The 18,854-nt window shown below is 37.3% G+C and overlaps 1 protein-coding gene across 1 annotated transcript; it reads left to right on the top strand.

The window, feature by feature from the left end:
- The first annotated feature begins 6,096 nt into the window (after window positions 1-6,096).
- On the top strand, window positions 6,097-7,462 carry LOC100655687 (olfactory receptor 52J3-like). Its single transcript, XM_064289262.1, has one exon. It carries the CDS (start codon window positions 6,117-6,119, stop codon window positions 6,918-6,920), a length of 804 nt encoding a protein of 267 aa, XP_064145332.1. The 5' UTR covers window positions 6,097-6,116; the 3' UTR covers window positions 6,921-7,462.
- The last annotated feature ends 11,392 nt before the right edge of the window (window positions 7,463-18,854 follow it).

The raw sequence follows: 18,854 nt of genomic DNA, 5'->3' as shown, positions 1-18,854 counted from the left end.
AGACAAATAACCCAGTTAGAAAATGGGTAAAGGATATGAACAGGCATTTCTCTAAAGAAAACTTCTGGGCAGCAAACAGATACATGACGAAATGCCCATGATCATTAGCCATTAGAGAAATGGTAATCAAAACTATAATGAGGTTCTATCTCCCAGGCGCTCCTTGGAAATTCTATGGGGCAGTTCTACCCTGTCGTATAGGGTCGCTGAGTCGGAATTGACTCGACGGCACTGGGTACTGGGTATCTCACTGCAACAAGGCTTGCATTAATAGAAGAAACACAAAATGATAAATGTTGGAGAGGTTGTGGAGAGATTGGAACACTTCTGCACTCTTTGTGGGAATGCAGAATGATACAACCACTTTGGAAATTGATTTTTTGCTTCCTTAAAGGGCTAGAAATTGAACTGCCATAGGATCCAGCAATCCCACTTCTTGTAATATATCCTGGAAAAATAAGAGCCCTTACATGAACAGATATATGCACACCCATGTTCACTGCAGCCCTGTTTAAAATAGCAAAAAGTTGGAAGCAACAAAGGTGCCCATCAACAGATGAATGGATAAATAAATCGTGTATTCACACAATGGAATGTTACGCAATGATAAAGAACAAAGATGAGTCCATGAAACATTTCATTACGTGGAGGAATCTGGAAGGTATTATGCTAAGTGAAATTAATCAGCTTCAAAAGGACAAATATTATATGAGACCACTATTATAAGAACTCAAGAAACAGTTTAAACACAGAAGAAAATATTCTTTGATGGTTACATGGTAAGGAGGGAGGGAGAGGTGTATTCACTAAGTAGATAGACAAGAACTATTTTAGTTGAAGGGAAAGATAACACACAATACAGGAGAGGCCGGCACAACTGGACTAAATCAAAAGCAAAGATGTTTCCTGAATACAAATGAACACTTCAAAGGCTAGAGTAGTAGAGGCAAGGGTCTGGGAACCATGGTTTCAGGAGACATCCAGGTCAACTGGCATAAGAAAATGTATTAAGAAGACATTCTGCATCCCACTTTAGTGAGTGGCGTCTGGCATCTTAAACTTTAGCAAGCGGCCATCTAAATGCACCAATTGGTCTCAACCCCCCTGGAGCAAAGAAGAATGAATAACACCAAAGACACAAGGTAATTTTGAGCCCAAAAGACAAAAAGGGCCACAGAAACCAGGGACTACATTGGCCTGAGACCCAAAGAAGTAGATGGGGCCCGGCTACAACTGATGAGTGCCCTGACAAGAAACACAACAGAAAATCCCTGGTGGAGAAGGAGAACAGTGGGATGTAGACCTCAAATTCTCATAAATAGACCAGAGTTAATGGTCAGACTGAGACTAGAGGGGCCCTGGAAATCACGGTCACCAGACCTTCTGTTGGCTGAAGACTGTAATCATTCAAAAAAGCCAACTCTTCAGATGGGATTGGACTGGACTATAAGATAGAAAATGATAGTGGTGAAGCGGGAGCTTCTTGGCTCAAGTAGACACATGAGATTATGTGTGCAGCTCCTGGCTGGAGAAGAGATGAGAGTGCAGAGGGGGACAGTAGCTGGCTGAATGGATACAGGGTGGAAAGAAGGAGTATACTTTCTCGTTAAGGGGAGGGCAACTAGGAGTACATACCCACTGCCCACTGTCCTTCGAGTTGATTCCTACTCATAGCGACCCTATAGGACAGAGTAGAACTGCCCCATAGAGTTACCAAGGAGCGCCTGGTAGATTTGAACTGCCAATCTTTTGGTTAGCAGCTGTAGCTGTTAACCACTATGCCACCAGGGTTTCCAGGAGTACATAGCAATGTGTATATAAGTTTTTGTGTGAGAGACTGACTTAATTTGTAAATTTTCACTTAAGGAAAAAAAAAAGTACAGCCAGGATTCTCATTAGAAGCAAATATGGTGAGATTTCATCTCACACACGGCCACGTTATCAGGAGGGACCAGTCCATGCTTGTTAACGTAGAGGATCAGTGAGAAAAAGAAAGACCCTCAATGAGATGGATTGACACAGTAGCTGCAACAACAGTTTGAAGGCTAACAAGGATTGTGAGGATGGCACGGAACTGGGCAGCGTTTCTGTCTGTTGTACATAGGGTTGCCACGAGTCAGAACCAACTCAATAGCATTCAACGACATTTATTTTGGTGTTTTTTCATTCATTCTCAATTGTTTTTCCTAATAACATTTTCCAGTCTATTTTTTCCTAAAATAATAATTAAACATTACTCCTCAAATCTACTACTATTACTGCTTTATGGGAATGTGATTAGAAATTCTTCCATTTCATTAATTTCTACTTTTTGTTCTATCATTTGCTATTGGTCCATGAAAACAAAAATACTTTGAACTTTCTTTTATGACATTGGCTTTGTTTATGCTTGTTTTGTTGTTGGTTTGCATTGAGTCGGCTCTGAGTCATGGCAACCTTATATATAACATAACAAAACCTTTCCTGGTACTGTGACATCTCACAATTGTTGGTATGTTTGAGCAGCTGTTGTCAACCCTTCTCATGGAGGGTTTCCCTTATTTTCACTGACCCTGTGCTTAACCTAATGTGATGTCATTTTCTAGCAACTGATCTTTCCTGATGACGTGCTCCAAGTAGGCAAGACAGAGTGTCACCATTCTCGATTCTAAGGAGTATTCTGGCTGTACTTCCTGTCAAGCTGATTTGTCCATTCTTTTGGCAGTCTGTGGGATTTTCAGTATTCTTCACTATTTACTTATGTATTCATGTATTGATAGATAGTCATAGTATTATTTTTTAAACTTAAAATATGCGCTACACATCCTTGTATGTATTTCTGTGTATACTTCTAGGGATATTTTTCAGGTTTTATACTCTGAAGAACTGTCAGGGAACAGGCTTATAAGCATTCTGTACATATTTCTGCTCTCTCAATCTTTGTTTTGATTCTCTATGTTTTTTGGTACTTTCATTTTCATTATTTGATTTAGTTTCATTTTACCAACCACTCCACTCTGTTTTTGGAACCCTGCACATTCTATATCTATCCTTTATTAGTTGTTATTTAAGTTTTAACTTTTCTAGTTCCACCTTATGTTTTCTAAGAAAATGAATTTGTAACTAACCTACTATGAGCAAAATAAAACCCTTAGCCCTCTTTTACTTTTTTCTGTTTTTCTTCTATATACTTTTATCTCATCTTTCAATCATCTGGAATTTCATTTCTAGGCTTAAAAAACCACATTTTTAAATTAACAATTTTTGACTTACCCTATGCAATTTAAATAATTTATTTCTACAACCAATTCTTCATGAATATCACTTTGCTCTGGGATTCAGTAATATTTATGGAGACCATCTTGTAGTAGTCCCCTCCCCAACACTGCTGCTGATCAAAACCATCTGCTTTAGTAATTATTAATAATATTTGTATGTGTAAAAATGTCCTTTGCCCTCATAATTGAACAATAGATTGAAAATTATACATCATTAATGAACAATCTAAAAATGAAATTAAGAAAAAAATTTCAGTTACAATGAAATCAACAGGAGTAAAATACTTAGGAATACATATAACAAAAAAAGTGCGAACATTTCATACCGAAAATTATAATGGATCATTATAAGAAATTTAAAAAAGATCTAATGGAAAAAAATCACCTATCTGATAAGGGACATGTATCCAGACTATACAAAGTACATGTATAACTTCACAAAACACAACCCAATTTAAACTGTGTGAAATTTGAATAGACTCTTTTTTAAGAAGGTTTCCCAATCTATAGGTTAGTAGTCAGGAAGAATCTGTTTGCACCCAGCGACCTAGTATATTTAATACTTTCCTCTAACTCCAGTGAAATAGTTGTCTCAAGAACGTTCTGTAATAGTTTATGAGGAATTGTCCTTGATCTGTGAGAAACAATAAATTAGCATTTTATGCTCTGGGGATGTCTGGTGAAGGGCAAACACTGCCATCAGGAATATCTTGGCCTTATTGTAGAAAATAATTATATTTTACAGAGCCACAATTTGAAAGTGTACTCATTTGAATGTACTGAATACTTCTTTGCATGCATGTGTGTGGATTTCAGTGGTAATGTCTATCTCTGCCTTCTTGTGTGTTTCTCTTATGTCTGCTTTTCTTCCTTCTCCCCTGAAAGAGAATTTCAGACTTTTCAAGGAGGCTTTGAGGTCATAATCCCAAGGCCCATGGCCAGACAGAGATTATGATTTGGGTTTATTTTCAGCGCTGTCCATTAGGAGACAGAGGCCAGTAGTCTCAAAGCCCATTCTCTGGGGCAGGCATAATTGGGCTCTCTGGTTCCCAACTCTGCTGGAGATAGATTTTATATTGACCAGGCAATCTTAGTGAGTCCTAACCATATTTTCTTTGCTCAGAGGTAAGGGGAAGAGTTTGAACTGACGTTATTTGGTAGATACTGTCCATCCCCCATGACTCTAAAAAAGTAAAACAGACTACTGACCAAGAGTGATGTCCTTGATGGGAATTTCTTGGGATTCAAGTCATTCAGTAATCATTGGATAGAAAACTTTAATTTTGTTTTTAATATTTAATCATTCCCATTATCTCTTACAACAGCAAGATAGTGAAGATAATGGTCTTTCATGGGAGTGAAAAGTTGAAGTTAAGAGAGGATATTGGCTGAGAGGAGCCTCTCAAAACAGATACCATGGGAGGAAGCTGGGAACTAAGAGCCCTGGAGAAGTGGCTTAGGCATCCTCTTCCTACAGTCAGAGGACTTTCGATAAGCAAGCTTCTCTGGCTTCTTAATGATCTTTAAGTAGATGTTTTTTATCACTATTTGTGTCTTGTGCTTTCCCCAATTTTTCTAAATTCAATCAGGGGCTATATATATATATATATTTTTTAGTCATTCCTTCCTTCTTTCCCTCCTTCTTACATTCCATTCAATCTTCTGCACTTCATCGCTCTCTTTTTTCTTTATTCACCCTATTTTTTTCCTCCAGTTTTCTTTTCTTTCCTCATTTTGTCTGATTTTCTGAGTTTGAAAAGGAATTATCAAAGGATAGGGGTAAGATCCACCGGATATCATTCAAGGTAAGTTTACAGATCTTATTATTTCATCCTGACCTGGGAGAGCTAGACCCATGATCAGTTTACTTCCCTCAAAACCCTTTGTTTCAACTTTTCTATCTGTATCGCATGGTCTCCTTGAATACAGGAAATGGGGAAAACCTCATGTTCTCTTTGTTCCATTATGTTTCACCACGATCTAAGTAACAAAGGAAAGCATACTCTTCTACTATGAAATGTTTTTTTTTTTTTTCCCCTCTGGGCTTATTCTCTGCTTGCCCAATGTCTCTGTTCCTGTGTTAGTTCAATGTTTGTTGGATAAGATTTATCTGTTAATGATCTAATGAGAAATGCCTATTAGTTTTGGATGGAAATTTTTGAACTTGGATTTATGCAAAAATTACTATCAAATGAAACATTGTTAAGGAATCTCACATGCAATGTATTATTCATTACATGTATATGGCTTCTATATTTTGTTTGTATGTCTTTATGACAGTGTGGCTGCATTTCATTATGTATCTGCATGTGTCTGTCCTTGCATTAATTACTTTTTCATATTTGTCCTCAACATCATTAATTTGGGGAGTCTTACCATTTTGTATTACTCCTGTTTTCAGTCTTTGTTCATGAAAAAATTAAATTAACAATAAGAACATAGAATTTCAGAAGAAGATATATATAATCTCTTGGTGTTCGTTATTCTATTAATCTTCATAAAAAATGTGGCCCTTGGGTTCAAATTGTATATAATGTCGGAAATCTTTCTTTTGCTTTTTTCATAGACCTACAGAGATAAGAAACAATATCACTGCCTTCTCTTGCAATCTACCTAAACATAATCTAATTGTTTAGGTAATTGTAACTATGGCCGTTTTTTTTTTTTTTTTAATTTTAATTTTATTTATTTACTTATTTTTGTAGGAACTAACCATATCTTCTTCTCTTATAGCCAAATTCAGAATGCCTCATTGAAACACAACAGTGTTCCATCCATCCACATTTTTTCCTTTTAGGGATCCCAGGACTTGAGACTGCCCATGTCTGGATTTCTTTGCCCTTCTGTTTTGTTTACATTATGGCTCTTATTGGCAACGCCACCATTTTGATAGTCATATGGACTGAGAAAACACTCCGAGATCCAATGTTCTTTTTCCTGGCTATACTGTCAGCCATAGACGTGACTCTCTCTACATCCTCAGTGCCCCGAATGTTGGGTATCTTCTGGCTTGATGCTCACGAGATTGGCTTTGGAGCTTGTGTGGCCCAGATGGTTCTGATACACACCTTCTCAGGAATGGAGTCTGCAGTCCTACTGGCTATGGCCTTTGACCGCTATGTGGCCATCTGTGAACCACTCCACTATACAACCATTCTGACTGTTTGGGTGCTGGCAGGAATTGGTCTGGGTATCATATTGAGTGCAGTTGTGCTCACACTACCCTTTATCTACCTAATCCACCGTTTGCCCTTTTGTAAGGCCTGCATTCTTGCCCATACCTATTGTGAGCACATGGGAATTGCCAAGTTGGCTTGTGCAGACATACAAATCAACACCATTTATGGGCTCTTTGTTGCTTCCTTCCTTGTCTTTGATCTCATACTGGTTGGGATCTCCTATGGCTATATTATCCAGGCTGTATTCCGCCTCAAATCTCAAGGTGCCCGTCTCAAAACACTGAGTACTTGTGGCTCCCATGCTCTAGTTATGTTTGTTTTCTATACCCCTGCCCTCTTCTCCTTCCTCACGCACAGGTTTGTCCAAAACATACCCCCTTATATCCACATCCTTGTTGCCAACATCTATGTCGTCATCCCACCTGCACTCAACCCTGTTATTTATGGGATAATGACCAAGCAAATCAGAGAGTATGTGATCTGAGTATTTACTAACAAGTAGGGACAACTACACTCCTTGATCTTTAGGGATAGGATTCTGTATGTAATGACAATATTTACTCCACTTGCAATTTATTTGACCACATGCGAAAATACTTATGGGAACTTTAGGATGACATGATCAAATAATTTAAACACTGGGAAAGGCCGATATAAGTCTTTTGGTAAGTTTTCTTTAGTTTTTCTGTGTGGTTGCAGCCTCTGATTATGGTAGTCCATTATTCTTGAGGAAGAGAAATGCAGGGTATTTGCAGATGTGCTCCTATAATTAACGTCTTGGAATTTCTCTGATGGAACATGGTTCACATACAATAGAATTCTGTGTGAAATTCCTAATGATAGGTCTAAGGCTATCCCAGTTTTCATTTGTTAACATTAATATTCTTTTCGAGGATCTTTTCATTTTTTTTTCTCCCTCCTAAATCTCGAAGAATCTATACCATCACATCACCTCTGTTGTACCTCGTGAAGGTAATTATTGAAAATTACCTAAAATTGTTTCATAAGAAAACAACACCCCTTGCACTCCCCCAGAACAACTTCTGATTTAAGAATTAGAAGCCAATATACTCTCAGGCAAATCTAGAATTAAAGAGAAGATACAAGAGTGTAATTTTTTATCCAAAGGAAAAAAAAATTATAAATTCTTATCATCTAGTGGTGTTTTAACTTGTGTCAGTAATCTGTACAGCCTCCAAATGAGCCCTATCTTTTCCTTTTGGATTCCCTGACTATGTGTGTGTGTGTGTGAATTACTGGGTTTCAAATAGAAGTGAATGTTCCAAATCATTGTATATAAAGGGCTTTAGAAGAAATTTTTCAGAGTCAGCTTCCCCTTTTTTTTTTTTAATTGTGGCTTTTTATATATATACATATAAAACCACAATTAAAAAAAAAGACATTAATTATGTTTGTTATGTTGTGGCACACCTCACTTGATGAAAGGTAAGAAAACTTGAATCATTTATTGATGCAGATCAAAGAATACAGCCTTCAATATGGATTATACCTCAACATAAAGAAAGCAAAACCCCTCAAAACCGGTTCAATAAACAACATCATGATAAACAGAGAAAATACTGACATTTTTAAGGATTTCATTTTCCTGATACCCACAATTGGCATCCATGGAAGCAGCAGTCAACAAAATCAAAGGACATATTGCATTGGGCAAATCTGCTGCAAAAGACCTCTTTAAAGTGTTAAAAAGCAAAGATGTAACTTTGAGGACAAAGGTGCACCTGACCCGAGCCATGGTATTTTCAGTCTGATATGCATGCGAAGGCTGGACAATGAAGAAGGAAGTCAAAAGAAGAATTGATGCCTGTGAATTATGGTATTTGGTGAAGAATATTGAATATACCATGGACTTCCAGAAGAACAAACAAATCTGTCTTGGAAGAAGTACAGCCAGAGAGCTCTTTAGAAGTGAGCAACTTCCATTTTATTTTTAACTGCATTTAAGACAGAGATAAAAATGACTCAGTAGAAGAGCATTAAAATACTTCACAGTGTTGTCTTAAGATTATATCCTCAGCTATATAGAATTTATCAAGCCATGCCTGAGTCCATTTAGGAAGAGGAATGAAATAAATTAGCATCTTTCAGGAATGATTGTTCAGGAGAGAATGCTGTTGTAAGGTAATGTCTTAAACTACTGAGACCACAGAATATAATAACCAAACATGAGGGATATGAGTAAAACTGTTCAAGAAAGTTTTTGCCAAGTAAAAACTAAAAAAAATAATTCAATGTATAGCACAGTGAAGCCATTTTATTATATACCATAACAATACATACTCCCAGTTGCCACTGAGTTCACTCCAACTCATGGTAACCCTACATGTGCCAGAGTACAGTTATGCTTCAGAGGGTTTTCCATTGGCTAATTTTTCAGAAGTAGATTGCCAGGACTTCCTTTGGATGTACCTCTGGATGGACTCGAACCAATAATCTTTTGGTTAGCAGTTGAGTGCTTTACCCATTTGCACAACCCAGACTCTATAATGATGTTGTTATTATTGTTAGGTGTCATTGATTTGGTTCCTATTCATAGCCATCCTATGCATACCAGGAACACTACATGATCCTACACCATCCCCACAATCACTGTTAGGTTTGAGCCCATTGTTGCAGCCACTATGTCAGCCCATCTCATTGAGAGTCTTCCTCTCTTTAGGTGACCCCCTACTTAATCAAGCATGATCTCCTTCTCCAAGGACTGGTCCATCCTGATAATTTGTCCCAAGCATGTGAGACGAAGTCTCGACATCCCTGTCTCTAAGGAGCATTCTGGCAGTCCATGTTATGTTTAATATTATTCTCTAAAACCGTAATTCAAAAGCATCAATTCTTCCTCATTCTTCCTTACTCATTATTCAGGTTTCACATGTGTGTGAGGAGATTGAAATTACTATGGCTTTGGTCAGGTGCACCTTAGCCCTGAAAATGATACCTTCGCTTTTTAACACTTTAAATAGATCTTCTGCAGCAGTTTTCCCAACGCAATACATTGGTTGACTTCTTGACTGTTGCTTCCATGGGCATTGATTCTGGATCCAAGTAAAAGGAAATCCTTGAGAATTTCAATATTTTCTCCATTTATCATGATATCACTTATTGTTCCAGTTGTGAGGTGTTTTATTATTATTATTTCACATATTGTTTATTTATAAATTATTTTACAACTTACCAAACTCCTTATTACTTACCAATGCCAACATCAGATGATAATTGCTTCAAACTTATTACAGGAAAATCAGAGTTGATAGAATTTTAATTCACAGACTTTGTTTCTTCTTTACTAAAACATTTTTTTTTATTGTGTTTTAAGTGAAAGTTTACAAATCAAGTCAGTCTCTCATAGAAAAACTTATACACACCCTGCTATGTAACCCTAACTGCTCTCCCCACAATGTGACAGCACACTTCTCCTCACCGTCGTCTATTTCCCGTACCCATTCAACCAGCTCCTGTCCCCCTTCGCCTTCTCATCTCACCTCCAGACAGGAGCTACCCACATAGTCTCATGAGTCTACCTGAGCCAAGAAGCTCACTCCTCACCAGTATCATTTTCTGTTTTATAGTCCAGTCCAATCCCTGTCTGAAGAGCTGGCTTTGGGAATACCTCCAGCCTTGGACTAGCAGACGGTCTGGGGACCATGATCTTTGGGGTCCCTCCAATCTTAGTCAGACCATTAAGTCTGATCTTTTTATGAGAATTTGAGGTTTGCATCCCACTGTTCTCCTGCTCCATCAGGGATTCTCTTTTGTGTTTCCTTTCAGGGCAGGCATCAGTGGTAGCTGGGCACCATCTAGTTCTTCCCATCTCAGGCCGATGGAGTTTCTGGTTTATGTGGCCCTTTCTGTCTCTTAGGCTTATATTGACATTGTGTCTTTGGAGTTCTTCATTCTCCTTTGCTCTAGGCGGGTTGAGACCAAGTGATGCATCCCAGATGGGCACTTGCTGGCATTTAAGTGAGAGCATCTTCCGACATCCGGTTTTGTCTCATCTTTCTTTCCTGTCTTTATAATGACCACTTGCTTTCTTCATGTATGATGTCCTTGATGTCATTCTACAATTCATCTGGTCTTGGTCATTAGTGTTCAACCAGTCAAGTCACTTCTTAAGGTGGTCCCTAAATTCAGGTGGAATATACTCAAGGTCATACTTTGGCTCTCATAGACTTGTTCTAATTTTCCTCAGTTTCAACTTCAATTTGCATGTGAGTAATTGATGGTCTGTTTTGCAGTAGGCCTTGTTCTGACTAATGATATTGAGCTTTTCCATCATCTCTTTCCACAGACGTAGTTGATTTTTTTCCTGTGTATTCCATTTGGCTAAGTCCACGTGTATAGTTGCCATTTATGTTGGTGAAAAAAAGTATTTGCAGTGAAGAAGTCGTTAGTCTTGCAAAATTCTATCATGTTATCTCTGGCATCATTTCTATCACCAAGACCATATTTTCCAGGAACTTAAGTATGAAATACATATTCAGGAATCAGGGGCTGTTGAGACGCATATTATGAAAGATCTTATTGCAAGGGGAAGTATGTATCCAGATGTTTAATTCAAAAATCTTCTGTGACCAGGAATTCCATCTTTTAAAAAAGCATATGTGAGCAGGAAGGCTTCTATTCTTGAAGTGATATCCCAGAGTGACTTAGATCATGCACAAAGGCTAGCTTATATTGTTGTGATGAAATAGTGCTTTGTTGAAATATTTTAAAACTTTAAAGTAAATGAAATTTCTATCTTATTTAAATGCATAATTGTCAACAGATCATAAGAAAAAGAAAACAAGATTCAGTTGTATGTCAGAAACGACTCTATTTCTAGTAAAAGTTAAACAACATGAAACTGTAAAATGTAAGAACTATTAATAGGATAATTAGTTTTAGCACAATTTAAAGTTATCGTATATGATTATTGACTTTAAATCAGGAGAAATGATCTAAATTTCTAAGTTCCCTTTAAATCTCTATCACTGTGCTTGGGATTCTTAAGAGGATAATGACACTGAGAATAAGAGTAGTGTATGGCTAAAACTGAGAGATTTACTATCAGGAAAGCTGGTCTAGAGAAAATACTGAGAGTGTTACTATATGGCATTTTATTGAAGCCCCAGAAAAAGGACAGAATATTAATTCATAGGAGTTTGAGGAAGTGCCTCACAGATCTTCTCAATCAAACCAGGGCCGCCAGAAGGGTTAAGGGCACTATCCCTCAAAGACCTCAGCAGGGAGCCAAGATAGGAAAGGAATTACCTCAAAAAGATCTGTAGATGTGATTTTGTTTAATGGGGAGAATGTCCATGACATCCATGCAAGGTCCACAAGGTTCTTTGCAAAATTGTAATTAACAAAAACAATGATACCAACTTGGACTGAAAGGAACAGAGAGAGCACAAAATGAAAGGAGGTTTTCAAACTTCCAAAATTCTACTGAAAAGAAATGGGCTGATAAAACGCTCAGCTGCAAACACATGCTACATTCCATTAAAAAAAAAAAAAAAAAGGTAAAATGTATAAGAAGGCAAAACCAAGAACCAAGAATGTAGAACCAAGAGCTTAGAGGGTAGAGCAAAGTACTGTAAAGTATTGTTTCTAAGACTCAAAACTAATCACGAATTCCCTGGGGTGGTAGGTCCAAGATGATGGAGTAGTCAGATGCATTCTGTGGTCCCTCTTACAACAAAGACCCCCCCAAAACAGGTGAATCAATTATATATGACAAGCAAGGAGAACTGAACATCAAAGACAAAGTTCAGGAATTGGACTGAGCAACAGGGAGAGGAAGAAACAGTTCAGAAGCAGCAAGAAGGTGCCACACCTGACCTGGAGGGAACTTGTACCCTGCAGGCCTTCCGCTGCTGCCGTGAGTGCAGTAAGGTAAGCAGAGGCATTCGGGACACGTTTTCCACATCAGGGGAGACTGAACAGCATAGAGTCTTTTCTACCCTCCAGACCAAGCAAGAACTGGCCCAAAATTGGCAAAGGATAAGTAACTGCATTTAGCCTATTATGATCCAAAAATATCACTTCAAGAAAAACCTCTCACCCACTTACCTGCCCCCTTCCTACTCTGCACTGGGTCCAAGCTGGCTGCAGCCCCTGAGCAGGAAAAAGGACCTTGTACTTGCCCTGAGCCATTCTTCTGGCCTTGGATAGGGAACAAATTAACAAAAAGGGAAAAAATAATCTGTCAGCTTACCTAAGACAGGTACTCAGGGCAGAAACAACCCCTTTGTCTAGGCACAGGCATACGGGGTCCACGGATTTTGAATGCCTTTACCCCTGCATAGCCCTGTTGAGCCCATTTCAATAGCGTAGGCCTTTGCTAGTGCAGTACAACAGGATATATAGCTGAAGTCTAACTTCAACTGTTTTAGCTACTTGGTGAAGGGGCAAGTTTTTGTCATTTGACACCACTCTGCCTATTAAGTGGGGTACTTGCCTACCCACATCAGGGGCCCGAGGACTGGTGGCTCCATCCATGCCACCTAGCCACCAGTGACAGGGGTCCAAGAATAACTGGTGCCTCCCATTCCTTACAGCTAACAGGATTGGGGTGTCCAGATGCAAAACCCACCCACCAATGTGCTCTAGGGAACAGGGACACATTTTCATCACAGACACTCAGGGGCAGTTGTCACCCCCGCCTTGCTCAGCATGTGACCTCCCTACTGCACTCAGATACCTGTACCTACACCAACCAATCCTGCTCATCTAGGACTGTAGGTGACAACCTGGACCACACACTTGGTGACTGACTATCTGACACCTGAGCTGAACACATACAAGAAAAGCGAACGGACTCTGGGTCTCACATACCTAGTAACATCACTAACCACCTGGTGACAGGATGTTATAGCTTTAAAGGTGACAATAATCAAACTAGCACTCTTGAGCAGCCTATTTGGGCATATCAAAACAAAACAAGAAGCTACGACACAGTAAGCAAACATAAAATAAATAAATACGATTACTTACCGATGGCTCAGAGACAACAGTCAATATCAGATCACATAAAGAGGCAGGCCACAATGGCTTCAGCAACCTCCCAAAACAAAGAATCAAGAAACTTTCTGGATAAAGAGAACTTCCTAGAATTACCAGAAGTAGAATATAAAAGATTAATATACAGAACCCTTCAACAGATCAGGAAGGAGGTCAGACAAAATGCAAAACAAGCCAAGGAACCCACAGAAAAGCATTAGAGAAACTTAAGCAGATTAGGCAAGAACATAATAACAAATTTAATAGTCTGCAAGAACCTATAGAGAAACAACAATCAGAAACTCAAAAGATTAACAATAAAATTCAGAATTAGACAATTTCATAGAAAATCATATGAGTAGAATTGAGGCAATGGAAGTCAGAATTAGTGAGACTGAAGATAAAGCACTTGGTACCGACATATTTAAGGAAAAATCAGATAAAACAATTTAAAAAAAAAATGAAGAAACCCTAAGATTTATGTGAGACTCTATCAAGAGGAATAACCTACGAGTGATTGCAGTACAAGAACAGGGGGAGTAAAAGAAAATACAGAGAAAATATTTGAAGATTTGTTAGCAGAAAACTTCCCTGATATTGTGAACAATGCGAAGATATCTATCAAAGATGCTCATTGAACCCCATACAAGGTAGATCCCAAAAGAAAGTCATCAAGACATATTATAATCAAACTTGCCAAGATCAGAGGTAAAGACAGAATTTTAAGAGTGGCTAGAGATAAACAAAAAGTCACCTACAAAGGAGAGTCAATAAGAATAAGCCCGGACTACTCAGCAGAAACCATGTGAGGAAGAAGGTAATGGGATGAATATACAATGCTGTGAAGGAAAAAAGAATTGCCAGTCAAGAATTATATATCCAGCAAAACAGTCTCTCAAATATGGTGGCGAAATTGGGGCATTTCCAGACAATCAGAAGTTTAGGGAATTTGCAAAAACCAAACAAAATTCACAAGAAATACTAAAGGTAGTCCTCTGGTTAGAAAATCAATAACATCAGGTAGCAACCGAAAACTAGAACACAGGATAGAGCAACCATATATCAGCCTGGATAGGAAAATCACAAACATAAATGAAATCTAAAATGCTCAAAACAGGGAAACAGAGACATCTTTATGTAAAAGATGACAATATAAAAACAAAAAAGAGGGACTAAAAAATGTAGCCATAGATCTTTCATATGGAGGGGAAGTCAATGTGATATCAAGAAATAAAAGATTGGTTTAAACGTAGAAAAATAGGGGTAAATATGAAGGTAACTACAAAGGAAACTAACAGTCCTACATGTCAAAATAAAAATTGAGAAAAATGTAAAGACTCAGCACATTCAAAATCAACAAAAATGAAAAGAAGTAAAAAGTATATATATAAATGAAAACGACAGCACAGAAAATTAAGTGGACAAAGAAACTGTCAACAACACACACAAAAAAGACATCCAAATGACAGAACAAAACTCATACCTATCAATAATTACACTGAATGTAAATGGACTAAATGTACCAATAAAGAGACAGAGAGTGGCAGAATGGATAAAAAACACGATCCATCTGTAATCTGCCTACAAGAGACACACCTTAGACTCAAAGACAGAAACAAACTAAAACTCAAAGGATGGAAAAAAAAATATATCCAGCAAACATCAATGAAAAAAGAGCAGAAGCATCGATATTAAACTCTGACAAAATAGACTTTAAAGTAAAATCCACCACCAGAGAAAAGAAGGACACTACATAATGATTAAAGGGTCAACACAGCAGGAGGACATAAGCATAGTAAATATTTACACACCCAAAGAGAGAGATCCAAAATACATAAAGAAACACTAACAGCATTGAAAAGCCAAATAGACAGCTCCACAATAATAGTAGGAGACTTCAACACACCACTTTCATTGAAGGAGAGAATATCCAGAAAGTAGTTCAATAAAGACATGGAAGATCTAAATGCCACAATCAACCAACTTGACCCCATAGACATATACAGAACATTCCCCCCAACAGCAGCCAAGTATACTTTCTTTTCCAATGCACATGGAACATTCTCCAGAATAGACCACATATTAGCCTATAAAAGCAAGCCTTAAAATATTCCAAAACATCAGTATATTACAAAGCATCTTTTCTGACCATAGAGCCATAAAAGTGGAAATCAATAACAGTAAAAGCAAGGAAAAAAATCAAACATGGGGAAATTGAACAACATCTTGCTTAAAAACTATTGGGTTATAGAAGGAATTAAGGATGGAATAAAAAAATTCACAGAATCAAATAAGAATGAAAACACGTCATACCACAATCTTTGGGACACAGCTAAAGTGGTGCTGGAGATCAATTTAGAGCAATACATGCACAAATCCCAAAAGAAGAAAGGGCCAAAATCAAAGAAGTAAACCAAGAACTGAAACAAATAGAAAGAGAGCAGCAAAAGAAACCGTCGAGCATGACAAGAAGAAAATAATAAAAAATTAGAGCAGAATTAAATGAAATAAAGAATAGAAAAAAAGTTGAAAGAGTTAACAAAACCAAAAGCTGGTTCTTTGAAAAGATCAATGAAATCAATACACCACTGGCCAAACTAACGAAAGAAAAACAGGAGATGAAGCAAATAACTGGAATAAGAAATGAGATGAGTGATATCACAACAAACCAAACTGAAATGAAAAGAATCAGAACAGAATACTATGAAAAATTCTACTCTGACAAATTTGAAAACCTAGAGGAAATGGACAAAATTTCTAGAAACGCACTACCTACTTAAACTAACACAAACAGAGATAGAACAATTAAATAAACCTATAACAAAAGAGGAAACTGAAAAGGCTATTAAAAAACTTCCGACAACAACAAAAAAAGCCCTGGCCCTGAGGGTTTCACTGGAGAATTCTACCAAACTTTCAGAGAGGAGTTAACAGCACTACTACTATAGGTATTTCAGAGCATAGACAAGGATGAAATACTTCCAAACTCATTCTATGCAATCAGCATAACCTTGATACCAAAACCAGGTAAAGACATCACAAAAAAAGACCATTACAGACCTATATCCCTCATGAACTCAGATGCAAAAATCTTCAACAAAATTCTAGCCAATAGAATTCAACAACATGTCAAAAAAGAAAAAAAAAAATTCGCCATGACCAAGTGGGATTCATGCCAGATATGCAGGGATGATTCAACATCAGCAAAACATTTGATGTAATATACCATCTAAATAAAACAAAAGACAAGAACCATGTGATCCTATCAATTGATGCAGAACAGAAAATTGACAAAGTCCAATGCCCATTCATGATAAAAATCCTCAGCAAAATAGGATTAGAAGGAAAATTCCTCAACATAATAAAGGGAATTTATACAAAACCAATAGCCAAAATCATCCTAAATAGAGAGAATTGGAAAGCATTTTCCCCTGAGAATGGGAACCAGACAAGGATGCCCTTTTTCACAACTCTTATTCAACATTGTGTTGGAGGTCCTAGCCACAACAATTATGCTAAAAAAAAGAAATAAAGGACATCCAAATTTGTAAGGAAGATGAAAAAATATCTCTATCTGCAGATGATATGATCTTATACACAGAAAATCCAAAAGAATCCACAAGAACTAATAGAAGAAGTAATAGAAGATTTCTGCCAAGTATCAGGATACAAGATAAACATACAAAAATCATTTGGATTTCTTTACACCAACAAAGAGAACGTCAAAGAGGAAATTACCAAATCAGTACCATTTACAATAGATCCCAAGAAGATCAAATACTTAGGAATAAATTTAACCAGAAATGTAAAAGACTTATACAAAGAAAACTATAAGACACTACTGCAAGAAAACATAAGAGATCTACATAAGTAGAAAAACATACCTTGCTAGTGGATAGGAAGACTCAACATTGTAAAAATGTCTATCCCATCCAAAGTGATCTATAGATACAATACAACCTCAATCCAAATTCCAATGACATTTTTAATGAGATGGAGAAACAAATTACCAACTTCATATGGAAGGGCAAGAGGCCCCAGATAAGGAAAGAATTACTGAAAAAGAACAAAGTGTGAGGCCTCACACTACCTGATTTTAGAATCTATTATACCTCCACAATACTCAAAATAGCCTGGTACTGGTACAACAAAAGATACATAGACCAATCGAACAGAATTGAGAAGGCAGACGTAAATCCATTCACCTGTGAGTAGCTGATTTTTGACAAAGACCTAAAGTCTGTTAAAGAGGGAAAAGACAGACTCTTTAATAAATGGTACTGGCATAAGTGGACAACCATCCGCCAAAAAAAAAAAAAGGAAACAAGACCCATGCCTGACACCACGCACAAAAACTAACTCAAAATGGATCAAAGACCTAAATATAAAATCTGAAATGATAAAGACCATGGCAGTAAAAATAAGGACAACACGAGGAGCCCTAATACATGGCATAAACAGTATACTAAAAATTACTACAAATACACAAACACCTGAAGAGAAACTAGATAACTGGGAGCTCCTAAAAATCAAACACCTATCCTCATCCAAAGACTTCAGCAAAAGAGTAAAAAGACTACCTACTGACTGGGAAAAAAATTTTGGCTATGACATATCTGATTAGCATCTAATTTCTATAAGATACTGCAAAACCTCAACAAGAAAAAGACAAATAACTCAATTAAAAAATGTGTAAAGCATATGAACAGGGACTTCACCAAAGATGACATTCAGGCTGCTAACAGATACATGAGGAAATGCTCATGATGTTTAGCCATTAGAGAAATGCAAATCAAAACTACAATGAGATACCATCTCAACCCTATAAGGCTGGCATTAATCCAAAAAACACAAAATAATAAATGCTGGAGAGGTTGTGGAGAGACTGGCACACTTATACACTGCTGGTGGGAATGTAAAATGGTACCACTTTGGAAATCAATCTGGTGTACCTTAGAAAGCTATAAATAGAACTGCCATACGATCCAGCAATCCCACTCCTTGGAATATATCCTAGAGAAATAAGAGCCTTCACACAAACATATATGCACACCCAGGTTCATTGCAGTACTGTTTACAATAGCAAAAAGATGGAAACAACCAAGGTGCCCATCAACGGATGAATGGATAAACATATTATGGTATATTCACACAGTGGAATACTATACAATGATAAAGAACAAATATGAATCAGTGAAACATCTCATAATATGGAGGAATCTGGAAGGCATTATGTTGTGTGAAATTGATCAGTTGCAAAAGGACAAATACTGTATGAGAGCACTATTATAAGAACTCAAAAAAAGGTTTAAACACATAAGAAAACATCTTTGACAGTTATGAGTGTGGCTAGGGTGGGAGGGAGGGGGTATTCAGTAACTAGTTAGTAGAAAAGAATTATTTTAGGTGAAGGGAAGAA

This window comes from Loxodonta africana, chromosome 7 (genome assembly GCF_030014295.1).
Source record: "Loxodonta africana isolate mLoxAfr1 chromosome 7, mLoxAfr1.hap2, whole genome shotgun sequence".
Classification (NCBI taxonomy): domain Eukaryota; kingdom Metazoa; phylum Chordata; class Mammalia; order Proboscidea; family Elephantidae; genus Loxodonta; species Loxodonta africana.
This window is presented reverse-complemented; position numbering and strand designations above follow the sequence as displayed.